At 38.0% G+C, this 21,401-nt stretch overlaps 2 protein-coding genes across 3 annotated transcripts; one reads left to right on the top strand and one right to left on the bottom strand.

The window, feature by feature from the left end:
- Window positions 1-5,949: 5,949 nt before the first annotated feature.
- Window positions 5,950-13,463, bottom strand: LOC131318617 (probable methyltransferase PMT7). 2 transcript variants are annotated; one of them, XM_058348522.1, is made up of 8 exons: window positions 13,283-13,452; window positions 12,984-13,209; window positions 12,142-12,556; window positions 10,070-10,359; window positions 8,121-8,504; window positions 7,494-7,740; window positions 7,253-7,391; window positions 5,950-6,292 (listed from the first exon to the last, which is right to left on the bottom strand). In XM_058348522.1, the coding sequence occupies exons 2-8, from the start codon at window positions 13,168-13,170 to the stop codon at window positions 6,134-6,136; spliced, it is 1,821 nt and encodes a 606-aa protein (XP_058204505.1). In that variant the 5' UTR covers window positions 13,171-13,209; window positions 13,283-13,452; the 3' UTR covers window positions 5,950-6,133. The 2 variants fall into 2 exon arrangements, with proteins under 2 accessions (XP_058204505.1, XP_058204503.1); XM_058348520.1 differs by having other exon boundaries at window positions 12,984-13,463.
- A 5,156-nt stretch (window positions 13,464-18,619) lies between these two features.
- Window positions 18,620-20,482, top strand: LOC131321058 (flavanone 3-dioxygenase 3-like). The gene is made up of 3 exons (XM_058352075.1): window positions 18,620-18,889; window positions 19,300-19,547; window positions 19,879-20,482. Exons 1-3 carry the CDS (start codon window positions 18,620-18,622, stop codon window positions 20,480-20,482), a joined length of 1,122 nt encoding a protein of 373 aa, XP_058208058.1.
- Window positions 20,483-21,401: the final 919 nt, after the last annotated feature.

The following is a 21,401-nucleotide window of genomic DNA, read 5'->3' as shown; positions in this document are numbered from 1 at the left end:
TAAACTCACAACCAAACACAACGTTTGTCACTCCCTTTTTTGTTAATGTCATTCTCTTTGTGTCTTTAATAGATGATTTGTTTTATAAAAGAAGTTGAGTGACATTAACAAAAAGGAAAGTGGCAAAATCAATTCCCAAAAAAATTTCAACTAAAAAAATACTCATTACTCATACTTTCAATCATTACTCTAATTTCTCTCCCCACTCTATAATCATTATTCTCATTTCTCTCTATCTATATCCACTCATTACCCATATCTCCAATCATTATCTTATTTCTTTCTGCACTCATTACTCAAAAAATTAAACTTAAAAATTCTCAAAAATTCATCTAAACACAATAATGTCTTTCGATGTATATTATGTTTTATATTTTTAAAATTATTGTCTTATAGAAATAATTGAGATCTATCAAATAAAATTCATATTATATATTTTTAGCAATATACATTAAGAGATATGAGCAATTGAAAATGACAAGCAATTTCGTAATGGATATTTAAAAAGGGAAGGAGGGAGTAATAAATTTAAAAGTAATTTGGTATTGACTAGAACTGACCGTAGTGACTGATACTAATTAAAAGAGAAAAATAAATATAAAATTAGTTTGGTACTATTCAGTATTGACAAGTTTTGCCACTACTAATCGGAACAAAGTTTGAAGTGTAGGGTTCCAGATTTAGTCAGTACCAGCTGGTACAGTACGTAATTCAGTATGTGTGGGGCCTATCCCTTTTGTAAGTATGTGTGTAAGTGTTTGTGTGTGATTGTAGCATTGTTGATGTGTGGAGAGGGGGAGGGCACTGAGAGTTCCATTTATGACCAAAATGACCACTGTCTAATCTCATTGATTGAAGAAAATTAAAAAGTAGAGGAAACCCCCTGATCTCTCCCATAACGTCTCTTCTTTCAGTCTCCTCTCATTCCTTTTGCCTGTGTTTGTTTGTTTTTTTTTTGGCTGATTGACCCATCAAGTCCTTTCTCAGATCTCTCTACTGCCTTGTTCCAAAAACACAACCAAACAAATCGTGCAGTAGTAAACTGCAGTGCAGTCTTTGTTTAGACCAGTACAATGAATGCAATTAGCCATAGGAGAGATGGCTTCTTGCTTGGCAGTTCTCTGTTGGAGACTGCACCGTCCAATACGGCTCTTCGTATGTTTGTTATGGGTTGTGTTAATGTTTAAAAAGCGTATCGAAATGAGTGAAAACGTATGAAAGTATGTGAAATTGTACTGAAGAGTGTAAAAAGTATAGTGGAGTGTGTTTCTTTGTCGCTTTCTTTACCTATTGACAGGGAGGTGCTGTACGGGTGTTGTACGCATTTGGATCATTGATTTCGGCAATCAACAGTCTGAATTGTACGATGGCGTGCGTAATCTCCAACAGTCCAACTAATCGGCAATCCGAACCATTGATTGTCAGCGGTCCGAATGTTCCCAACACGGTGTTGAGCCCTACACAACACCATCTCCAGTTGGCTCAATTGGCTGTCAACAGAATGACCTATTACTTAGATATAATCAGAATTGTTTATTTTAAAGATTTAGTCAGAATCATTAATCATGTCCAAATTCATGTAAATCGGATATTGATTACTACCTGATTGGATTACATTGATGTTTATATATAATTGAGTCCAGTCACATTGAACCAAATTCATCCAAGTCATTGTTTGAAAAGATAAATGTATTCTAGTCAGGTACGAATTAGAACCCTCGGAAGTGATTGATGGGACGCATGATTGATTGAAAAAAAAAGGATTCCCTGGTGCCTCTATTGGTTTCTTCAATTCCTCTTATTCACGTTATTGCCTACGCGTAAACTAGTCTGGACAAAACGAATATCAAAAATGACTTGGGCAGAGGGAGAGAGAAATCATGAGAGAGTCAAAACTATTTGTGGGGAAGAATTGAGAGGAGGGTAGAGGAGGAAATGCAGGAGATGACAGCAACACCACACACACACCACCAGTACCTGCCTTCACTAACCCAATAATGACAAGTGTGTGGGGGCTCGGCCCGACAAGCATGGGGTTGTATTGTCTTGTCAATACTTCAATTTTTAGTGCTACTCCTCTCTCTCTCTCTCTCTCTCTCTCTCTCACACAAAAAATATTCAGTTTCTCACCGCTTGACTTGTTTGGTGGAAGAGTATCAGAACTTGAATAGATAAAACCAAATTAAATTACGATGACACAAAAAGAAAAAAAAAAAAAAAACAAGACCTAGATCTAAACAGAGACATAGCAAAAAAATAAAACTAAAAGTCGTTGAAAAAGAAGCTCCGGTATTGGAAATCATCCTCAGTCATGAAAGTGTGTGTTGCCAAAAATCCGGTATGAGTTTGAAACCATCCATATATACCGTTGCTGAAGAAATCGGAACCCACATTGTGAGATCCAATCCATCACAGATTGATGGTGATCGTTCGAAAAATTAAAAGGATCGAATGGAGGAGATCTCATCTCATGTGGTGGGAGCTAGAGATTCAACCCATATCCACAAAAAAGTAGAGATAGAGGAGTGGGGAGGTGGGCGGCTACCGGCTCGGGAATAAGGGGGCAGCGGTGGGGCGTCGGGTTTTGTTAGTGTGGGGCTTATGTGCCTTCAAAGAGTTCCGAATAAACAAACCGGTCCGTATATTTTGGTAAATTCAAATTTACATATCATTTGGTTCTCGTGATCTTACTAGTATTACATTTGTTTTAAATAAACAAAAGGTACGATTTTAAAAATAGACACCAAAATGTATAAATACATATTTTTCAAATCTCTGATAAATTGACATTGGTCATTGTCAGGGAAGAGAACAATTTACAAACCAATAAGAACCAATCAAAGGAGAGACAAACCAAGATAAGTCGTCAGGTGCTTCCTCCATCTCACATCCACAAGAAATCCAAAACCAAGTACTCCTATTTACCATAAATAAATACTCCATCCGTCAAGATTTAATTGTCCATAATTCTATTCTAACCGGCTAAAAAATGGATTATATCTCTAAATTCATAATGAATTTCATATCGAATATGGCTCTTGTTTGATAGATCTTGATTAGTTCTATAATATAGTGTTTTCGAAATCACGTAAAACATTATAAATTGGAAGATATAATCGATTGAAAAATGACACGAACTCCAAGAAAAAGACTATTAAATCCAGATGGAAAAAGTATACAGTAGACATTATGGAAGAGGCTCCTGTCCAATTGGTTCAATTTTTTTCAATTTTTTTCCGGTTCAAAACTATTTTGTTCATGTATATATTGAAGTTCGATTAAACTAAATTTTTTTACGTGAATGACATATTCGATGAGCTTTACAAAATAAACGAGGGCCTTTCTAGGGCCCAAAATTGAACGATATCGGACAAAAAGAACTGGATTGGAGGAACCCCTTCCAATTATTATGCGACAGTGTCCCAAAATCACTGAATTATTGAAAATCACTGAATTATTGCTTGCTCGGCAGCCAGGGGAAGCAGATCAGTCAGTTTACACCGAAAGCTTCCTTTTAATTTCCAATCTGAGAAAACATTTTGTTTTTGTTTTGAGTTACTAGTTTTAATGAAAAGGCCACATTTCCGTTCATCAGTCCCACCAATGTCAACCTTCTTCCCCCCTTTTCATTTCACATCTTCCTGGCATCAATGTAGCATATTATGGGCAAATATAGGGCCCAACAAATTATATACTCTCCCCGTCCGAGAAAGATTGTTCATTTTTCCTTTTTACATCTCTCAAAGAAAATTGTTCATATTCTGTAATGCGCAGTATTTTTAACGATTACAAAAACTGTCTAATACTAAATTTAAGTGATATCTATCAAATAAGATCCATATTGACTTTACATAGGAGTATAATTTTATAGATGAGAATAGTAAAAATGGACATTCTTTACGGTATGGAGAAAGAAAGCTTAGCGAGAAGAGGAAAGCCTAAATTCAGTTACAGCAGCAGGATGGTATGAAATTGGTTATGAAGCACTGTATCACTCGACTAAAATTACATACATACATACATACATACCTCTATACTATGGCTCATAACTTTAATATATTAGGAATAGTCAATTATTTTATGGAGAAAATATAGTACGTCCATGCGTTATTTTTCACACCAATCTAAAGATCTTATTCAATAAAAGAATTAGCAAAAAGAAATTCATACATTCATAGACATGTGCTTTACTTTTAGGTTCGACCAACAACATGATTTTTCAAGAAGAGCCCAAAATTATGGGATCATGTTATATGTGTTGGTTCCACCATTCAAACACAGAATGTTAACCCCCCCCCCCCCCCCCCCCCCCCCCCCCCCCCCAACCAAAAAAAAAAAACATTTATAAAGAGAGAATTAATGAGAAAAGTGACCCCAGTCGTAATCCTACTCCAAATATGATTGGATATGCATATAAACAGATGACTGGATATATCAGCCCACTTACATGGTCCAAATTTGACCCCAGACCTAGGTACCATGCCAGCCCACCAGGTAAAAAGAATGGATAGGTGACAAGGTTTTTACCCTTTAGGCAACATCAACCCAACTTTGTACTTAAATCCAACGAATATGAACTGGATTGTACCCTTCTGGTGGATAAGGCTCAAAAGCTTAGAAAAAATGCCTTTTTTTTTGGTGAACAAAACGTAAGTGCAGGTATAGTATCCGTCATCTTCACCATAGAGTATTGCCATGTCACATGTGGGGGACCCCACCGCATCTATGTCGAAACCGAAGCTAAGGTGCCTCTTGTGTGGGTGGTGTTAGAAGTATGTTTAGCCCCAATAAACCGCTATCCAAGTCTGAGTTTCTACCACTGAACCAACCCCTTGTCGGAGTATAATGCATTTTGATGCCAAAAACTAGCTTAACAAATAAGCAATATGACAGACACAAGAAAAAGAAGGGAAAGAAAGAAGCAATACGAGTCGCTTCTGATGTACCCACCAGAAAACAAGCAACATGAGCAACAAACTATGGAGAATGTATCCATTACTGACGTTGCCTAGGACAAGGAACAAGATGGGAACATAATACACCAGTTCTACAAAGGGATACGACAAGAGCGCATACTTGTATAATTACAGCACTAGAGGAGTGAATATTTTTTAACACTGCAACAACAATAAGGCATCCAATAGAGTGTATTATGCATCAATCATGTAATATCATCGTCCAGAAATTCGAAGAGCGTTGTTAGCTATTTTCCTTATCCTTAAAACAACCCTATTTTTTGGCATTGTCATGCGAAAGCTCCACTACCTGTGTATTTTAGTTATTTATACCTTTTTTCCCCTTCCAAAGGAAACTTAAAAAAAGTAAATAACACTTTTTTCCCCCTTCCATAGGAAGCTTTAAAAAAGTAAATAACCCAAAAACAAATTGAGTTGCTCAATTCATCATTTTGGAAGCATACCATAAAACGAGCTTCCATTCCAGAATCCCAATTGATGTTAGATTTCTCTGTGTTCCTCAAGAAAATAAATGCAAGTTATTTCAGATCATTGTGAATGCATGCTTATTGGCTTGTTAAGTCTGGAGGTAGGAAGAAATATGGCCAACAAAACATGCAATGTTAAACTTTACAAGCATCAACCCTAGAAACGTAGATTCCTTTACACTAGATTGTTTTCCGTTGTATTTTGTACATTTGGTTGTTTGTTTGGATCTACAGAGGAATGACAAGTGCGTAAGTCCATTACCAAAATATAATTGTTTTCTAATATTAAGAGTGTCATGTTTAAATGGTTGCAGCTCATATTTAGAGCCTTCATTGCAATTATCTCAAAAGTTGTCAATATAAGTACCGCTTCCTATCTAAAAGAAAACATGCTACACTGCGTTCCAAAAAATGAGAACCAAAATATATGGACATCCATTTGAGTAAAACTATGCAGAGAAGGAATCTAAAATCTTTCATCTTCCACTTAAATTCATGAAAACCCATTGAAACATAAACAAATGAATTAAAGAAACTTACCACTTCCATTCTTATAATACAGCCAATGGCAGAGCAGGAGAAAAGGAGAAACAGATGGCAACCTCGTGATACAAGATAACTATGGCTTGGGTTGAAATTAAAAAAAAAAAAAAAAACCTGTATTTGTGAAGCTTTAAACAGTAGCATTCCTTAAAGGATCGCCCAAAACTTCTTTCTACAAATTAATACTGGTTCTGTAGTCTTTTGTTCATTTTCCAGCAAATGTGATTCGACATCCCAAAGAAACTTGGGAGCAAGAGCTTGTATTCTTGATATAATTGATTCTTCATCTCTAATTATGATTGTCCCCTTCACAAAAATATTGTCAGAAATCAGAATAGATATCTTTACCAATCAATCAAGTAAATTCCTTAAATATGAACTTATCATTTCAGTTGTCCGCATCAATTACTGAAACCAACACAAACCACAAAGGTAGTGACACTATGACAGTGTATATGAGACATAAGTTCGACAATTACAGTAATCTCAAATCCTCTATTAGCAAAAGTCTCAATAAACACCCAAAACTTTTTTTTTTTTTTGTGGGGGGGGGGGGGGGGGGGGGGGGGGATTGTGAACACCCAAATAACTATTATTCCCTTTGTCCCAATTTAATTGCCCCCTACAATTTTCTGTGCATTTTCAAACTTCAAAAAAAAATATTTTTACATTTTTTTTTTCTTACACCAAATTAAAGTGCTCAAATCCCCAACTATATCATTAAACTACAAGCTAGCACGCAACGGCTGAAAAGCCGTTTTTTCTTGCAGGCTCGAAAATCTCTCTTTCACTTCTCCGTGTCTCCATTCTGATTGGAGCTTAGGTGGTTCCTAGAATCTGGGTCCGGGTTGTTGACATATGAATATGTTGTGGTCCCGTTATAGTTTATACTTTATACCCACTATCTTCTCCCCCAGAAGCCAACAACCATCACAAGAACACAGGGTGTCAGGGTTCTTAAAGGAGCAAATCCATCACATACTTAACCTTCAGCCTTAGATTTTTACATGGAAGTGGCTGAAGTCAACTGGAACCCATTTCCCAAGCTTGTCACTAAAGCTTTTATCATTGTACAAAGCAATAGACTATTGTGTACATGAATTACACTTGTTCGAAGGGGAAGAGATCAGTACTTTCCTACGCATCACTCACTCAAAATTGTCGATTATATTGAATAATTTCAATAATGCTGATGGAAAGTAACTTTTGACTCCCCAATTTCTATGAGCAGTGAGCACAAAGAATGAACTTTATCCAAAAAATTACCTGAGGTCGTATTATCCGGTCCATCTCCAACATAATGTCCTCAAGCAAGCAACCTTCTTCTCGGTTTTTATAGTGAGAGAATAGATGGTTAGCATGCAACAAATCATATGAGCGTGGATAAGTTGAGAATGGTTCGCACCTACATACGTCAGTTCAAGTATTAGAACCACACTAGTCACTACAGCATATTAGTGAAACTTTAGCAAGTCCTAGCTAATTAAGCTATAATCGTTAAACTTACCAGTCATGAAAAGCACCGATCAGACCTCGGTCATAAATGGCAGATAAAGTATTGTTCATGCTTTTAGGAACAATATTCATTACCCAAACAGGCCATGTACTCAAAGCAACTGCAAATCCTCCACAAAAAGCATTCATGTCCATGACATTTCGTACTTCTGTCTCATCGGTATTCATCAACCTCCAATAATGGCGAACTTGATCTTGCCAATAAAGGGTATCCGAAATGAACTTTTCTTGATTGATACCTGAGGTAAGCATAAAAGTTGGATTAAATTCTTTCAGAAATAACCAATGTCCATTATATGTATTAATGTAACCCAAACTGATGCAGAGATAAATTAGGTAGTCCATCTCCATGGTCGAAATAAAAAATAATGGTATTAACCAGGAAGCAACACTTATTGAAATTCCTAATAATATATCTCAAAATACTGATACATGCAAAAATTGGCCGCTGTACAGAAGTTATAGAGAACTCAAGACTGGAAAAATGCATTTGTTAGCAAGAATTACAACATATATGCATGAATGATAGAATAACGAAATTAAAAGTGTGAAAAATGAAGAGCAAATAAACAAACTGCAAAACATTCCATTATACTTAGTGAAAGAACTTTTGACATACCTACACTACTGAGTGTTCTGGAATATTCAGAAAGGCGTTGTGGCCTTGGAGGGAGATTGTGAGAATGAGATTGTGCTTTACTTAGAGTTATACAGTCCCTAAGTGGAGTGTTCCACGACAGATTAGAATCATCAACCGAATCACATATATTTATGAGCTTCTGCTCTGCATTATGAAGAAGACAGGACTGGTTTTCTGGCTTAATCCATATTGCAGTCTGGACTTTCCGAGAAATGAGCTTCCAGCACATTGCAGAAGTCAAATTCGTCAACTTATCCCATATGAGTGGAAAATCCTTCTCCTGTCTATACGCTGGTGGAGCTGAATAGACAAAATACCCATTTGATCGCAGGAGGCGATTCACTTCTTTGAGCAGAATACCGTCTGTACAATAATGAAATCAAATTAGTAAGAGCCAAAGTATTAAAGAATGAATAAAAGTCTTATAGATTCACGCATACTAATGAAGAAAAACATAGCCATGTCCTAGATTGACAAATAACCTGAGGACGTCTTTTTTTCAACTACTAGGCTACACTAGAGGAATCATGTCAGTTATACTGCTATGATTCCGGTGCATAACCAGGAGATAGAGGAGGTAATGTAAGAGATGATGGAGGAGAAGAAATTTGAAAATCTGCGAGAATGAAGAGGACCAAATTCAATTCGGCAGTCAAATAGGCAAGGTCCCCATCAACCTCTCCACTCAAATATACAAAGCCTTCTTCCTCCTTGGTCCCCATCAGCTTTAGACTTATAGTTTACAACTTCACTACTAAATTCCTTATGATCAAAATAGTTCGGAGGTCCTACCCAGGCTCCCACATAAGCATCATTTGGCCCCTTTCTGTGGAGATGCAATCCAGTAAGACTACCACCCACAAACCAAACTTAGGGGAGGACTTCCCCTATCAACCCAGTCGACCCATCTAGTCAATCCGACACAAGGTAAAGACAGCGTATCAATCCATAGATAGCTGATTCCCATGACTCAAACCCACTAAAAGAACAGTGGGCCGGATAGCACATGCCACTCAAGGTCACTCTATTTTCTATCCAACATAGTTATTAGCTTTTACATCTATTCTCATGATGGACATACCAATCATACGCAGCTACAAAGAAATTTCTTATGCTGGGCTTACTTTTTCTTTTTCCTTTTTTTCTTACTTTCTCCCGTTCTTTCAGCTCTAGGTAAAACTCTAATAATGCTTTGACCAGAAATTCAGGTTACAATTTACAGAGGGTGTAAGAGAAGATTATTAGCGGCTTGAGCATCAATAAAGTACGTCACATGCAACTTCAGACAACCTTCCAAATTCAGCAGGTGATAGAAGTCCCTATTGTAGCACTATCAAAATGTTGCCAAAAGATGAGAAACGCAATCCAAAATCATATTCTCGGATCTTCTCGTTCCCTTACTTATCCCCTTTGATCCGCCTGAGAGTGCACATTCTCACCATAATTTCTCATCTGCACGAAGACTAGAAACCTCAAACCAACAACCACTGTATGGTCCACCTCACTGATTCATTCTTCACCTATTATAATCGTCATCTTTCTCCTTTATACCCACCTCTGCAAATAATTTATCAATCCCCATGTCATTATTGAATTGTTTTTCTCTGTACAACTCTAACAGCTACCCCACAATGAAACTTTGGTTGACTTAGAGCTGATGTAGGGAAGTCTCTAACAGAATCTGTATTGCGAATTGTTGGGTCGACTGTTGGTCTCAAGAAGTGTTTCAAGGACTATACAACCATCAGTGAATGTTTTAGTCACTCTACAGGCTGTCGCTACAATTCAAGTTTGCTATGGTGCAGCAACATAATTTTAAGAGCCAAATTCAGCTTAAATAAACTGATAAGCATATCAACAAAAAAAACAATTCTAAAAGCCAACATCTGAAACTCACAAAAGAAAAACTTTCGATCTAGTAAATATACCATTTTTATGCCAATCAACACGACACCTCGAACAATGAACCATTTCAAAAGAGCTACTGGGATATGGTAGTTGCTTTGTGGCTAAAGAAGAAATCATTGCAGCAATTCCTCGCTCCAAGGCAAATTGAATTTGATTTTCATGGCTATCTATGGGAGCAAAGGACATTGTTTGTATATTTAATGGAAGAAGATAAGCTGAGAAGCTAGCAACCCCACAACCCACGTCCAAAATTTGGAACACCCCAGCAGAACGCAGATCGCCATCTTCATTAGTAATCATCTTTCCTAACCTGCAACATCGAAAAAGAATAGTAGAATATTAAGAAACAACTTCCGGGTCTGTCTCACTGAAAACCGTAACTCAGATAATGGAATTTAGATATGAAACCAGCCAACAGCTAATCAACTACATAGTCTAAGTGGTAGAATCATAGAATCTTTAGAAGTACAGATTTAGATATGGAACCGGTTACCAGCCAACAGCTAATCAACTACACAGTCTAAGTTGTAGAATCATAGAATCTTTAGAAGCACAGATGCACAGAAAATCCTACAAACAGACAATAAAAAAAATAGACGGAAATAATTCTCTTTTTTGACAACTAATATTAGAAAATAAGACAAAGAAAATATCATAAGAAGTAATCACCCATAAACGCTTTATCATATGAAGTCATCTAACCACTGTCAACTATGAAATCTATGTGAGACATGGCCGTAGAAGGTTTCATGCCCTTATCTTGTGATTACACATGCAATAATTCACAGCGTTTTGTCACTCATTTGGATTAAGCATTACTTAATTTATCACCACTCCCAAAAGTAATCATTTTACAAGCTAATCTAAGCCGACAAGAAAAAGGACAACATGGAAACATAGAATACTACCCAGTCGTCGCTCAGGGGAGTCTGTTGTGTGTACATGCTTGCAGGGATCAAAATTTTAAATTTTCTGAATACTTTCCGTCCGACAGGAAACAGGTTCACGGCGGAATTTCAGCTGTGTTTGATGTCCACAATTCTCTTCACACAAAAGTACAAGTGTATAATTCCGTTCAATACGAACCTATCCCAGTGTACCACAATTTCGGGTATGCAGTGTGTAGTGTGTACCATGTCCTCATTCCTGATCATCGTACCAAAACGATCTGCATTCCAGGTAACGTACGATTGCCTTAACTGTAGCTATGCAAAATTTCCGATGACTTGGTACTGCAAATCTAACAATCTGTCTGACCTTTTAAATCAAATAAGACCAAACTTATCCCAACAAATCCACAACTTTCATTCAAACTTCAAATTCATTGGCCAGCATATTTTCTGGGGTCGGAACCTAACGAATTATCTTCTTGGCAGCACTGTTTTATGTTTCTAAGGTTGCCATAAATCATTATCTCCGCGTCAATGGAAAAAACTGGTTTAATTTAACAAAATTTCAATGACTTGATACTGCAATTCTAACATGTATGACTTTTTAGATTAAAAGAGACCAAACTTATCCCAACTGAATCTACAACTTAAATTTCATTTCCCAGAATATTATATATGGTCGGAACCTATCACAAAATATATTCTAGGCTGCAGTGCTTAATGTTTTTAGTACTGCTATACATCATCATTTCTGCGTCAATGAACAAAAACAGTAGGATTGGTTGAATTTGTCATACTTTGGGAATTCCTATGAGGCACAAAAATAATAACATAGTAAAAGTATACTCTCTGTAAGAAAAAGGATGATCATATCATCTATAGGGGACTATCATGTCTTGTTTACATTTATGTAATCAGGTCTTACTTCGCTTTTTGTTAGGAAAGAGCATTACGTCAGATCATTCCCTATACGAACTAAATCGAACTTGACAATCAGGCAACTAGGAATTGACTTTTAACAACACTTGAATCTCCGTGCCCACCAACTTCTGATTTCATATTTTCTAACAGATTGAATGCGTGAATGTGTTGTAGGTGGTAACAGAACCAACACCTAGGCTATATCGAGTGTGTGTGTGTGTGTACACACACACACAATAATACACAACAAAGAACGATAGGAACAACTTAACCAAAAGTACCTCTCGATGTACTCAGAAGCCCCATGTTTGAAATGAGTACCACCACCAGGAAACCACCATAATTTATCCTTCTCATGCACCCAATTTTGTCCTCCTTTTACCTCAGCAAGGCGCGTGTGATTCACATTGCTGCGCCAAACATAGTCCCTACTAGTTGGCCATCTTATTGGTATCTTGTAATCTTCTGGTGGTGGCACCAAGCAAAACAAACGTCTTTCAAGGGGAGGGCAATGCCTCTCTAGTTCTTCTCTCCTTGAAAGATCTAGCTTTGGAAGCAATTCTTTCACGTAAGTAACATTATGGCATGGGATATACTCATTGAATACCAAAGGGCAAATGTCCATCCCAGTGTCTGGGATTGTTAGAGGTATTCTCCTATACGAAAGACCAACTCCGTTTGTAAAAGTTGGAACACCTGCAACCACAGAAAGCATAGATCCATGTAACCAGAAGACTCAAAACAGTTATGACCCTATGCAACGCCTGAAACCTTGTGCTTCTAAGGCCCAAGCCTTAATTTGGCACATTTTGGATGACATAGGGCCCACTTGAGATATTGATTAGGCATGCACTAGTTTAATGCACAGTGAGAGCAATGGCTCAAGACAAGACCACCAAAACACTTCCCTTACTATAGACCCAAGGGTCTCAATAGTACTCTTCGTCGTCAATGAAATTACTAGCCATTACCAATGAAAGCAAATATTAGTAGGCTCTCTCTTGCAAATTTCTATAGCACCAGAAAATTCACCAATTTAACATTAAAATATCCCATGATAGATCCCAGTTTGGTAAATCTTTCTACCATAACTTGCTCAGAGAGGGAGAGAGAGAAAGATTACCAGGGGAAGGCGGTGATGATGAAGAAGAGTTGGAGGGAAGGAGTGAGATAGTACTATAAAGAGACGAATTGGTGCCGAAGAGAGTGCCCGTATAGAAAGAGGCAATCATTACCAAGAGAGCCACCAAAATCAGTTGGCCCGACTTCGAATCGAAAGCTGATGATGACCACAAGTAGTAACCCCCCATCGCGTGCCCTGCCCCACCCGATTTCTCTCTCCTTCCAGATTGAGAAAAAGCTACGATCTACATATAGTATATTAAAAATGGTAGCCCTAGATATCTATGTATATATACCAAAATCAATACATATATCTGTATATATATTTATTAAAGAGAGACAGAGTGCATAGTGTGTTCCATTCTGCGTCTACTGTTGTGAGAGATCAGCAGAGGGGAGGCGACATTGTTGCTTCCGAGAGATCTGTCCAGTGAAGAGTGTGATTGTGATGAGAGAGAGAGAGAGATAGAGTGAGAGAGAGTGGCCAGGAGTGTTCATATAAAAGGCGTATTTGTCTGTTCTCACTTCTCACCGAAGTCTAGACCGACCCAACTAAGGATGGATTCTGGGCACTTACCTGGGCTACACAATGGGTGGGCCGTCGGCACGGCCCACTACCGTTCGGCCATCTTGCCTGTTAGGGTCTGGTCCGCCCACATTGGAAGATTAGAAGCAGGCCGGGTTCGGCCCACTGCACTGAGTCAGGGTATTTGAAAGGGAATTGATTTTGACACTCCACATTTGTATGCAGGTACTCCACTTTGTATTTTTTTTTTTGAAAATAGGCAATCAATTCATTTCATAATATCCGAAGGCTACAACGATTTCATCAGAAAATACAAGAAAAAATCAAAACTTCTAAAACCTAAACACCGGAACACATTCACTAGGAGGCTCCTGAGCACATACTGTGCCAAGGTAGAACATATATAAATGCAGGGCATTAGGACCGTCTCTGATTTTAGTAGTAGAGTTCAAAGGGACACCCAATACAAATCATAACCATAAGCACTGATGAAATCAACATCAAACCAGAACAAACAACCTAAATAGGCAAAAAACTTATTCACCCACCGGATCTGGGAAAACCAGACCGGTATAGTCACCGGAGTGGGGAGACCAGCCGAGAGAAACCGAACCAAAGACAATTGGTACAGGAACCTCCGGCCAAGGAGCTGTCGACTTTGTATATGAAGTTACTAGTAACTTCATTTTAAGATGGAGCACTTGTGTACAAAAGTAAAGCACCAAATTTAGCATCCTATTTGAAATTAGGGCGGTGAAAATTGAGACTCCGGCTCCTCTCCAATCCATAGGGAATTGAAGGATCCTTCAATTCCAATTCAATGGTTAAGATTACCCTAGTAACTCAAGCCCCAAAGCTTATATGGTATTCTACGGACACCCAATTGCTCTCCCAATATTTCTCAATTAAATAAGCATCTTCCCTCCCCCTTTTTTTGAATGGCGAAAAAAATTCATTAATCTTCAAAGTTGTTACAAAAAATTCATTAATTTTTTTTGAAAGGCGTCTTATGTCCCCTTTAATCTTGCATCTGAACAAAAAATTATATAGCTCATGAGGATTTTTTTACTAAGATTATATCAGTAATTTTTTTTTCTTTCAGCATGATTTTTTTCGCTGATATTATCTTATTATGTAGCTCGTGAGATTTTTTTTACTGATACAAGTGCATTTCCACATGTGCTTCGCACTGTGACGTGTACTCAATGATGTAGTTGTTCTTGTATGTAAGAAAATTGAAATTAAGAAACAGTTATGAAAATTCGAAAGAAGTCGTAAGAGTAAGTAATTGAACGTAAGATAATTTTTACAGAAAAAATATTTTAGAAGAAATGCAAAAGGAGTTCTTTGATTAACCATGTAAATCTGATAGTTTTTTGAACCTATACTTGTTATTAAAGTTACGATATGAAATTTTACTAATGTTTGGAATTTGGTAAATTGGTGTCTGAAATGTGATAATTGGAAAATATTTGGAGAGTAATTGAGTGTCCGTACGTAGAATACCATATGAGCGGGCTAGAGATATTGGGATAATCTTGACCATTGAATTGGAATCGGAGGATCCTCCAATTTCCTATGGATTGGAAAGAAGCCGGACTTGAAAATTGAGATGTGCAGTGGAACAAACTCCTCAAGATGCTAAACTACAGAATTTTGTATGTGTTATTTTCTCCTTTGATTGCTTGCTCATCTCCTCGATCCTGTTTCTTTTTCTTTTGTTTCTTATGATATGATATGATATTCTTATAGATTGCGTACGTGCTCTTTTTTTTGTTTTTTTTTGTTTTTTGAGGGGATTTTTGCTCTTTCATTCCGCCGCATTTTCTCTTCGATGCACCTTTCAAACTAGTAAATCAGCAGAGCACTCTTTGATCTCGTTGGAAACTTCACCAGCTCGTTAGTTCTCATGTGCGCGTACGATTTCTGGAATTTTGAGAATCGTTTTTATCGGATTGAATGTTCGTCCAAGATGTTTGTCGAACACGACTAGATCAAAATCAGGTTTTTCGAGACTGTGGTCAGGTTTTGAAAGAAATGCAATTTAGGAGGACATCTAAGCCTCCATATTAAGCGCCATGGCAGGGGTGGTGACGGTGTATGCATGCACTGCTGAAACCAGGTAATCGACAGGTTGCTCGTGGTTGCTCAAGCAAACAACCATAGTTAGCCTCGGTGCCACTCCGCCTCCAGGAAGCCTGCCATTTGCTTGCTCGACTGCTGCTTCGCTCGATCAAAGGTCAATCGAAAACCTCATTTCACTCTAGAAATAGATCGCTGGATCAATCCAAGAAACTCTCGTGCTGCCGGGGAAAGCTTGACACTTAAACTTAATTCCATCGAGGAATTCAAACAAGAACACATTCAATTGGAGGTCATATACAAGGTCTAAACTCCAAAGGGTTGCTGGAGCATGCCCAACAGCATATATTCGCTTCGCGATTACTGTAATTTTCCATTTTGATTGCCAGAATATGTTAACCATGCAAGGTTTTACTATTGCGCTAAACAATAGTATTGTTTACTCCCAAAAGATTTGAAGTACCCCGTGCATGTACACGAGTTTATTCAAGCAAATCCTTACACAAAACATTTTTCAATCCAAACATGGATTAATAAGCCAAGGTGTCATCTCCTCTTTTACACAAGGGTAAACACCGTGGAAAGTATGGCTCTTCAAACGAACTCCCAAGAATGGTTCATAAGCATGGCTCCGAACACATTTGTTATCGTGTGTGCAAGTTGGATTTTCACAACATTTTTGTAAAATTGTTTGATCAAATTTTTACAAATGTTGTGAAAATCCAACTTGCACCCGCATATATTTAGGCGGCAGTGTTTGCTAGCTCTAAGTAAAACCCAAGTCTGTAATCATTTTTGAATTATGAAAGTTCCATAAGATAAGGCTAGCTTGTTTTTTTTTATTAAAAGAAGAAGAACTTGTGTCATTGCAATAAATAAATAAATAAAAGAAGCTCGAGAATTTATCCATGGTTTGAAAATTCACCCATTTTCTTCCATGCTACATCTCCAATTGTACATTCAAATACCCACTAATGTGCTTCGTCCCTTCTTTGCAAATTTAATGAAACCTATATGTTCAAATTTACACAATGAATCAAATCAGCAGTCCAACTCTTTTAATGCGGAATTATGAGCCATTAAGAAGCTCGAGAATTTATTCGATGGTCTTGAGGCTCCGTCATGTGATATTCCAATACCCTTTTTTACCACATATTCATGTTATATGCATACACTTTTTCCTAGGCCTCACGAAAATTTATAGTGAAAAAGGTGTCGTGACACCGCCACATGGCGTCCCGGGAGCACTAAAAAACAAAATTCCATCTATTGTCTCTCTTATTCAAGAAGGAAGATCTTTTGGATTTACTACCTGCATTACCTTGGACTTAACTTAAATCTAAAAGTTGTTCTTATTTGAATTTTTTTCTCATTTGTTAGTTTTGTGCCAAATTTTTACGGGTTATTAATTTGTCTTGACGAGAGGAATCAAAAAAGTAAAATTTTGGCACTTTTACCTAAGTATTTTGAGAAATAACCATTTTTTAACACAAAAATATATAGTCTAAACTTTTTACAAAAAAATATCACTTAACTATCCACTTAATCTATCAGATAAATTAAATTGATATAACTATTATGTTTTATACTAAAATAATATTACACAGTCAGTAAATAATATCCAGTAAGTAGTTTTTATGAATAATAATATCATAAAGTTGTAAAATAAAAATCATAAAGGTAATCTTATAAGTAAATAATATCAAATAGAGTGTTGATACCCGATGTAATATCAAATGGTGAATATGGCAGAAAACTGTAGGACGGAGAAGATGACCGAAGTAGGACGGTTCGGGCTCGGTTTAAGGAAATTGGTGGCGGTTTTGGGAAGCTTCAGGAGTGGGTAGAAAGTTGGGAGAGTTAGTTCCGAGTTTGGGGTGGTGCAAGGGCAAAACCCACTTTTCTCTTTCTAAACTTTCTCTCATTAATCCTCCATGGCCGGAGCTTTTTCTTCTCCTATTTCTCACCGTTCTGGACGCAGGGAGTAAGAGAGGTGTGTGTGTGTGTTGCTTTGGTGTTTTCGGATGGTGAGGAAGGCGGGTATATATAGGCGTCAAACCGGGCTGCAATTCGCCGAAACGAGCGGTGGCCATCTTTCTTAATGGCCAAGTTGGCCTTTCAGTCATGGGAGGGCTGAGAGAAACTAGCTGGAAGGGGAGACGAAGGGGCAGCTGTTGCGGCCGTTTTACTTAACGGCGAAGTTTTGTCCCTTCGGCTATGACAAAGGCAGAGAGAGAGAGAGAGAGAGAGACGGCAGAGAGGGAAAGGGAGAGTGTACCGTGAGAGAGGGAGGATAATTTGGGGGTGAGAAATGTTACACTTACAACATTTTTCTACAATATGGTGACGTGGCCAGAGGATCCATTCACTTTATCCAACCAAAAAAAAAAATGAGTGGGTCCCATAGCCACGTCACCATGTTGTAGAAAAATGTTGTAAGTGTAGCATTTCTGTTTGGGGTGGAAGCGTGTAGGAGTCAGTACATTTATGCACTGGAATGTTCCTTGCGGTGTTCGATCGTTCGATTTTCGGTTTCGAAAAATTCTAAGAATTTAATCGTAATGTCACAAAATTATCTTGAAACTAACCGTGGTCTTGCTTAATGAAAGAGTAATCTTGATGATCATAGAAAATATCTTTTTTTGGAATTTTCGAAAACTCAATTTGATTTTAAACGGTCATTAACTAATTAAATCAGATTTTAACTAGAGTAATTAAAACAAGGATTTGAAAATATCTTTTTTTTGAATTTTCGAAAACTCGATTTGATTTTAAGCGGTCATTAACTAATTAAAACAAGGATTTGAAAAAAAACTAATATTACGAAAATTTTATTTTATTAAAAATTTCAGAATATTACAAAATATGTGTACATGCACGCACTGTACTACAAATTGCAAAGTTAACTCTGTTTCATTAATAAGAAAATTAATTCCATTGGAAATATCTCACATTTCTTGCTATAAATAGGGGAAGGCCAGTAGCTAGGCCCCTCCAAGTAACATTCACAAGTGGAATATTAAGAGAGAATGGGAGACGAGGGAAAGAGTTCAGGAACAGATTCATTTACCAGTGCAATGGCACTAAACCAAACAGGGTTAGCCCAAGTCCCTCCCCGTTTTGTTCTGCCTTCCTCCGAACGACCAGGCCGCAGCCTCCTCTTGAACCCCTCCACCACCACCACCCCCACCCCCACCCCCTTACCCGTTATAGACATTTCCTCCCTCCACAACCCTTCACTTAGGCCGAGGATCATCCACGAAATCCGTGTGGCCTGCGAGGATCTTGGTTTCTTCCAGGTATCCTTTACAGAGTTACCATGATGCTCGTGCCAAAGTTCTGTTTTTTTCAGTTATATCCCCGGATAGACCAATCGAACTTCTTTTTCCCCAGTATTTTCTTCTCTTCGTCAAATTCTGATTGGGTTGGTATATATCAAACAAGCAGCCCATTACGTTTCCTTTTCAAACACATCTAGGGGAAAGCTTAAATCTACTAACCGCTTATTTGTTTATATCTACTAGCTAGTGATCGTACTCCGAAAAAGCTTGAGCTGTTCAAGGATGGGAACTACTATATTTGTCTTCAACACGTACTGTTTTTCGTTCTACGACCCTAAGTACGTTATGTGTGGGATGATTAAGATCCGGGGGGGAAAAAAAAAGTACTCCTATCAAGTTTACGTAAATGCATGCTTGCATGTTAACAGGTGATTAACCATGGGATTCCCTCGACGTATGGTAACGATGCCATAGACGCTGCAACAGAGTTCTTTAACTTGCCTAGTGAGGAGAAGATGCATTTCGCATCTACTGATGTTCATAAGCCCGTAAGGTACGGCACGAGTCTGAATCACGTTGAAGACAAAGTCCACTTTTGGAGAGACTTCATCAAGCATTACTGTTATCCCATCTCCACCTGGATCCATCTGTGGCCTTCAAACCCCTCAAGCTACAAGTAAGTAGGTTTTTTTACGAAGAAGAACGCTCAGTGTTTTCCATTATGCGAACTAGTTTTAGAAGCAAAAGATTCTGAGCGGGGAAATTTAGTCTCCATCGATACGCTATATATCATGTTACTAATGAACGCTTATGATTTTCTTTGAAATTATGAAGACGATATGGCAATGAACGATATACTAAAGTTAATGGTTGATAAACAGATACTCTCCAAAATTGCCCTACCAAATTAGAAAACATATCATTACAGCACATCTTCAACATTAACCTATGAAATTTAGTTCAATGAATCATTTTTCTACACACTAACTGTGTTTTTTCTCCACCAGGGAGAAAATGGGAAACTATGCGAAGGCCGTGCAAGCATTACAAGAGCAACTAATGGAAGCAGTTCTTCAGAGCTTAGGGCTAAAAGCAGATTACCTACACGAAGACTTCGAAAAAGGCACGCAAGTTATGGTTGTGAACTGCTACCCGGCTTGTCCCGAACCAGACCTAGCCCTGGGAATGCCGCCTCACTCGGACTACGGGTCCCTCACGATTTTAATCCAAAGCCAACCAGGGTTCGAAATCATGGACAAGAACAACAATTGGCGCCCGGTTCCGGTCATTGAAGGGGCAGCAGCACTACTAGTGCAGGTGGGAGATCAAATGGAAGTGATTAGCAATGGAAGGTACAAGAGTGTTCTGCACAGAGCAACTTTGAACAAGGAGAGGACACGGATTTCGATCGCCAGCCTCCACAGCCTGGCTTTAGAGAAGAAAGTGGGACCGGCACCCGAGCTGATAGATGATGAACACCCATTGGCCTACAACGAAGGGAGCTTCGAAAGTTTTCTTGACCATATTTCTGGTAATGATGCTAGGAAGAAGGTTAGGTATATTGACATGTTGAAGAGGCCACAAACCATGAAAGCCAATTGCATGAAATAAGGAAAGCGCATGCATGCACGGATTAAAGGTGTAATTATTCAATAGTCCGGTAGGTACTCCGTACCACTTTATGACCACACGTTATTGTGGGGCTGTTGTATATATAATTTCACAAAATAAAGTTAGTGATTTTGATCTACATTAATGTTAGGGGAAATGCTCTTTTCCTTTATCTGGTAACTCTGGTTGTCCATATTTTGTTCCAAATGTTAAAACTGGTATTTCGTTCTCATATTTAGGTCCCATGACTTGTGAATTAAACAAACTAATTAACCAGATCCGGCCCTGAAATTTAAGAGGCCTCAGGCGAAATATGAAAATGGAGCCTCTCAAGTTTTCTTTATATAAATTAGTTGTTCAAGTAAGAAGCATGATTGCCTTATGGGCGTAGTGGCATGCTGCTTGAGCGTGACTTTGGTGTCCTGGATTGTGAGTTTGACTCAAAGTGCATGCCATCATTTTGAACGATTTTTTTGCACTTTTTTCAAAAAATCAGCTCGAAAAATGAGTTCTATGTGGATAGAACTCACAACCTTAAGGCTAAAGAGCCAAGATCTTATCACCGCACTACACTTTTGTATTTGAAAAATTGTTGACATACATAATATTTAACATATCTCATTATTTTGAAGCTCAATAATTTGACCCAAAATAGGAGGCCCTAGGCATGCGCCTGATGGGCGTATGCCTAGGGCCGGCCTTGTAATTAACAAAGCATTTCATTTAGTTTCACCTCCTATGAGAGCCTCTTCCAGGCCATACCTTTCAATTGACTCAATAACCAAAGCTTAAGTAAAAGTCTTCTAGAGTCTAGACTCTCTCCACTCTTTGACTGGATCTCGTACTAGAATATTGATTGAGTTCTACTCAAATGTTTTTAGAGGTTGATAGGACCCATGAAAAGCGTCCATGAAAGATT

The sequence above is a fragment of the Rhododendron vialii genome, chromosome 3a (genome assembly GCF_030253575.1).
Source record: "Rhododendron vialii isolate Sample 1 chromosome 3a, ASM3025357v1".
Lineage (NCBI taxonomy): Eukaryota > Viridiplantae > Streptophyta > Magnoliopsida > Ericales > Ericaceae > Rhododendron > Rhododendron vialii.
This window is presented reverse-complemented; position numbering and strand designations above follow the sequence as displayed.

Excerpts from the sequence above, each read along its gene's own strand:
- LOC131318617 (XM_058348520.1), bottom strand. The coding sequence starts at position 13,170 with ATGGGGGGTTACTACTTGTGGTCATCATCAGCTTTCGATTCGAAGTCG. Across the intron at positions 10,360-12,141 it reads GCTTCTGAGTACATCGAGAG|GTTAGGAAAGATGATTACTA; the intron begins GTACTTTTGGTT and ends TCGATGTTGCAG. Across the intron at positions 7,741-8,120 it reads CAGAACACTCAGTAGTGTAG|GTATCAATCAAGAAAAGTTC; the intron begins GTATGTCAAAAG and ends TGCTTACCTCAG.
- LOC131321058 (XM_058352075.1), top strand. The coding sequence starts at position 18,620 with ATGGGAGACGAGGGAAAGAGTTCAGGAACAGATTCATTTACCAGTGCA. Across the intron at positions 18,890-19,299 it reads AGGATCTTGGTTTCTTCCAG|GTGATTAACCATGGGATTCC; the intron begins GTATCCTTTACA and ends GCATGTTAACAG. Across the intron at positions 19,548-19,878 it reads TCAAACCCCTCAAGCTACAA|GGAGAAAATGGGAAACTATG; the intron begins GTAAGTAGGTTT and ends TTTCTCCACCAG.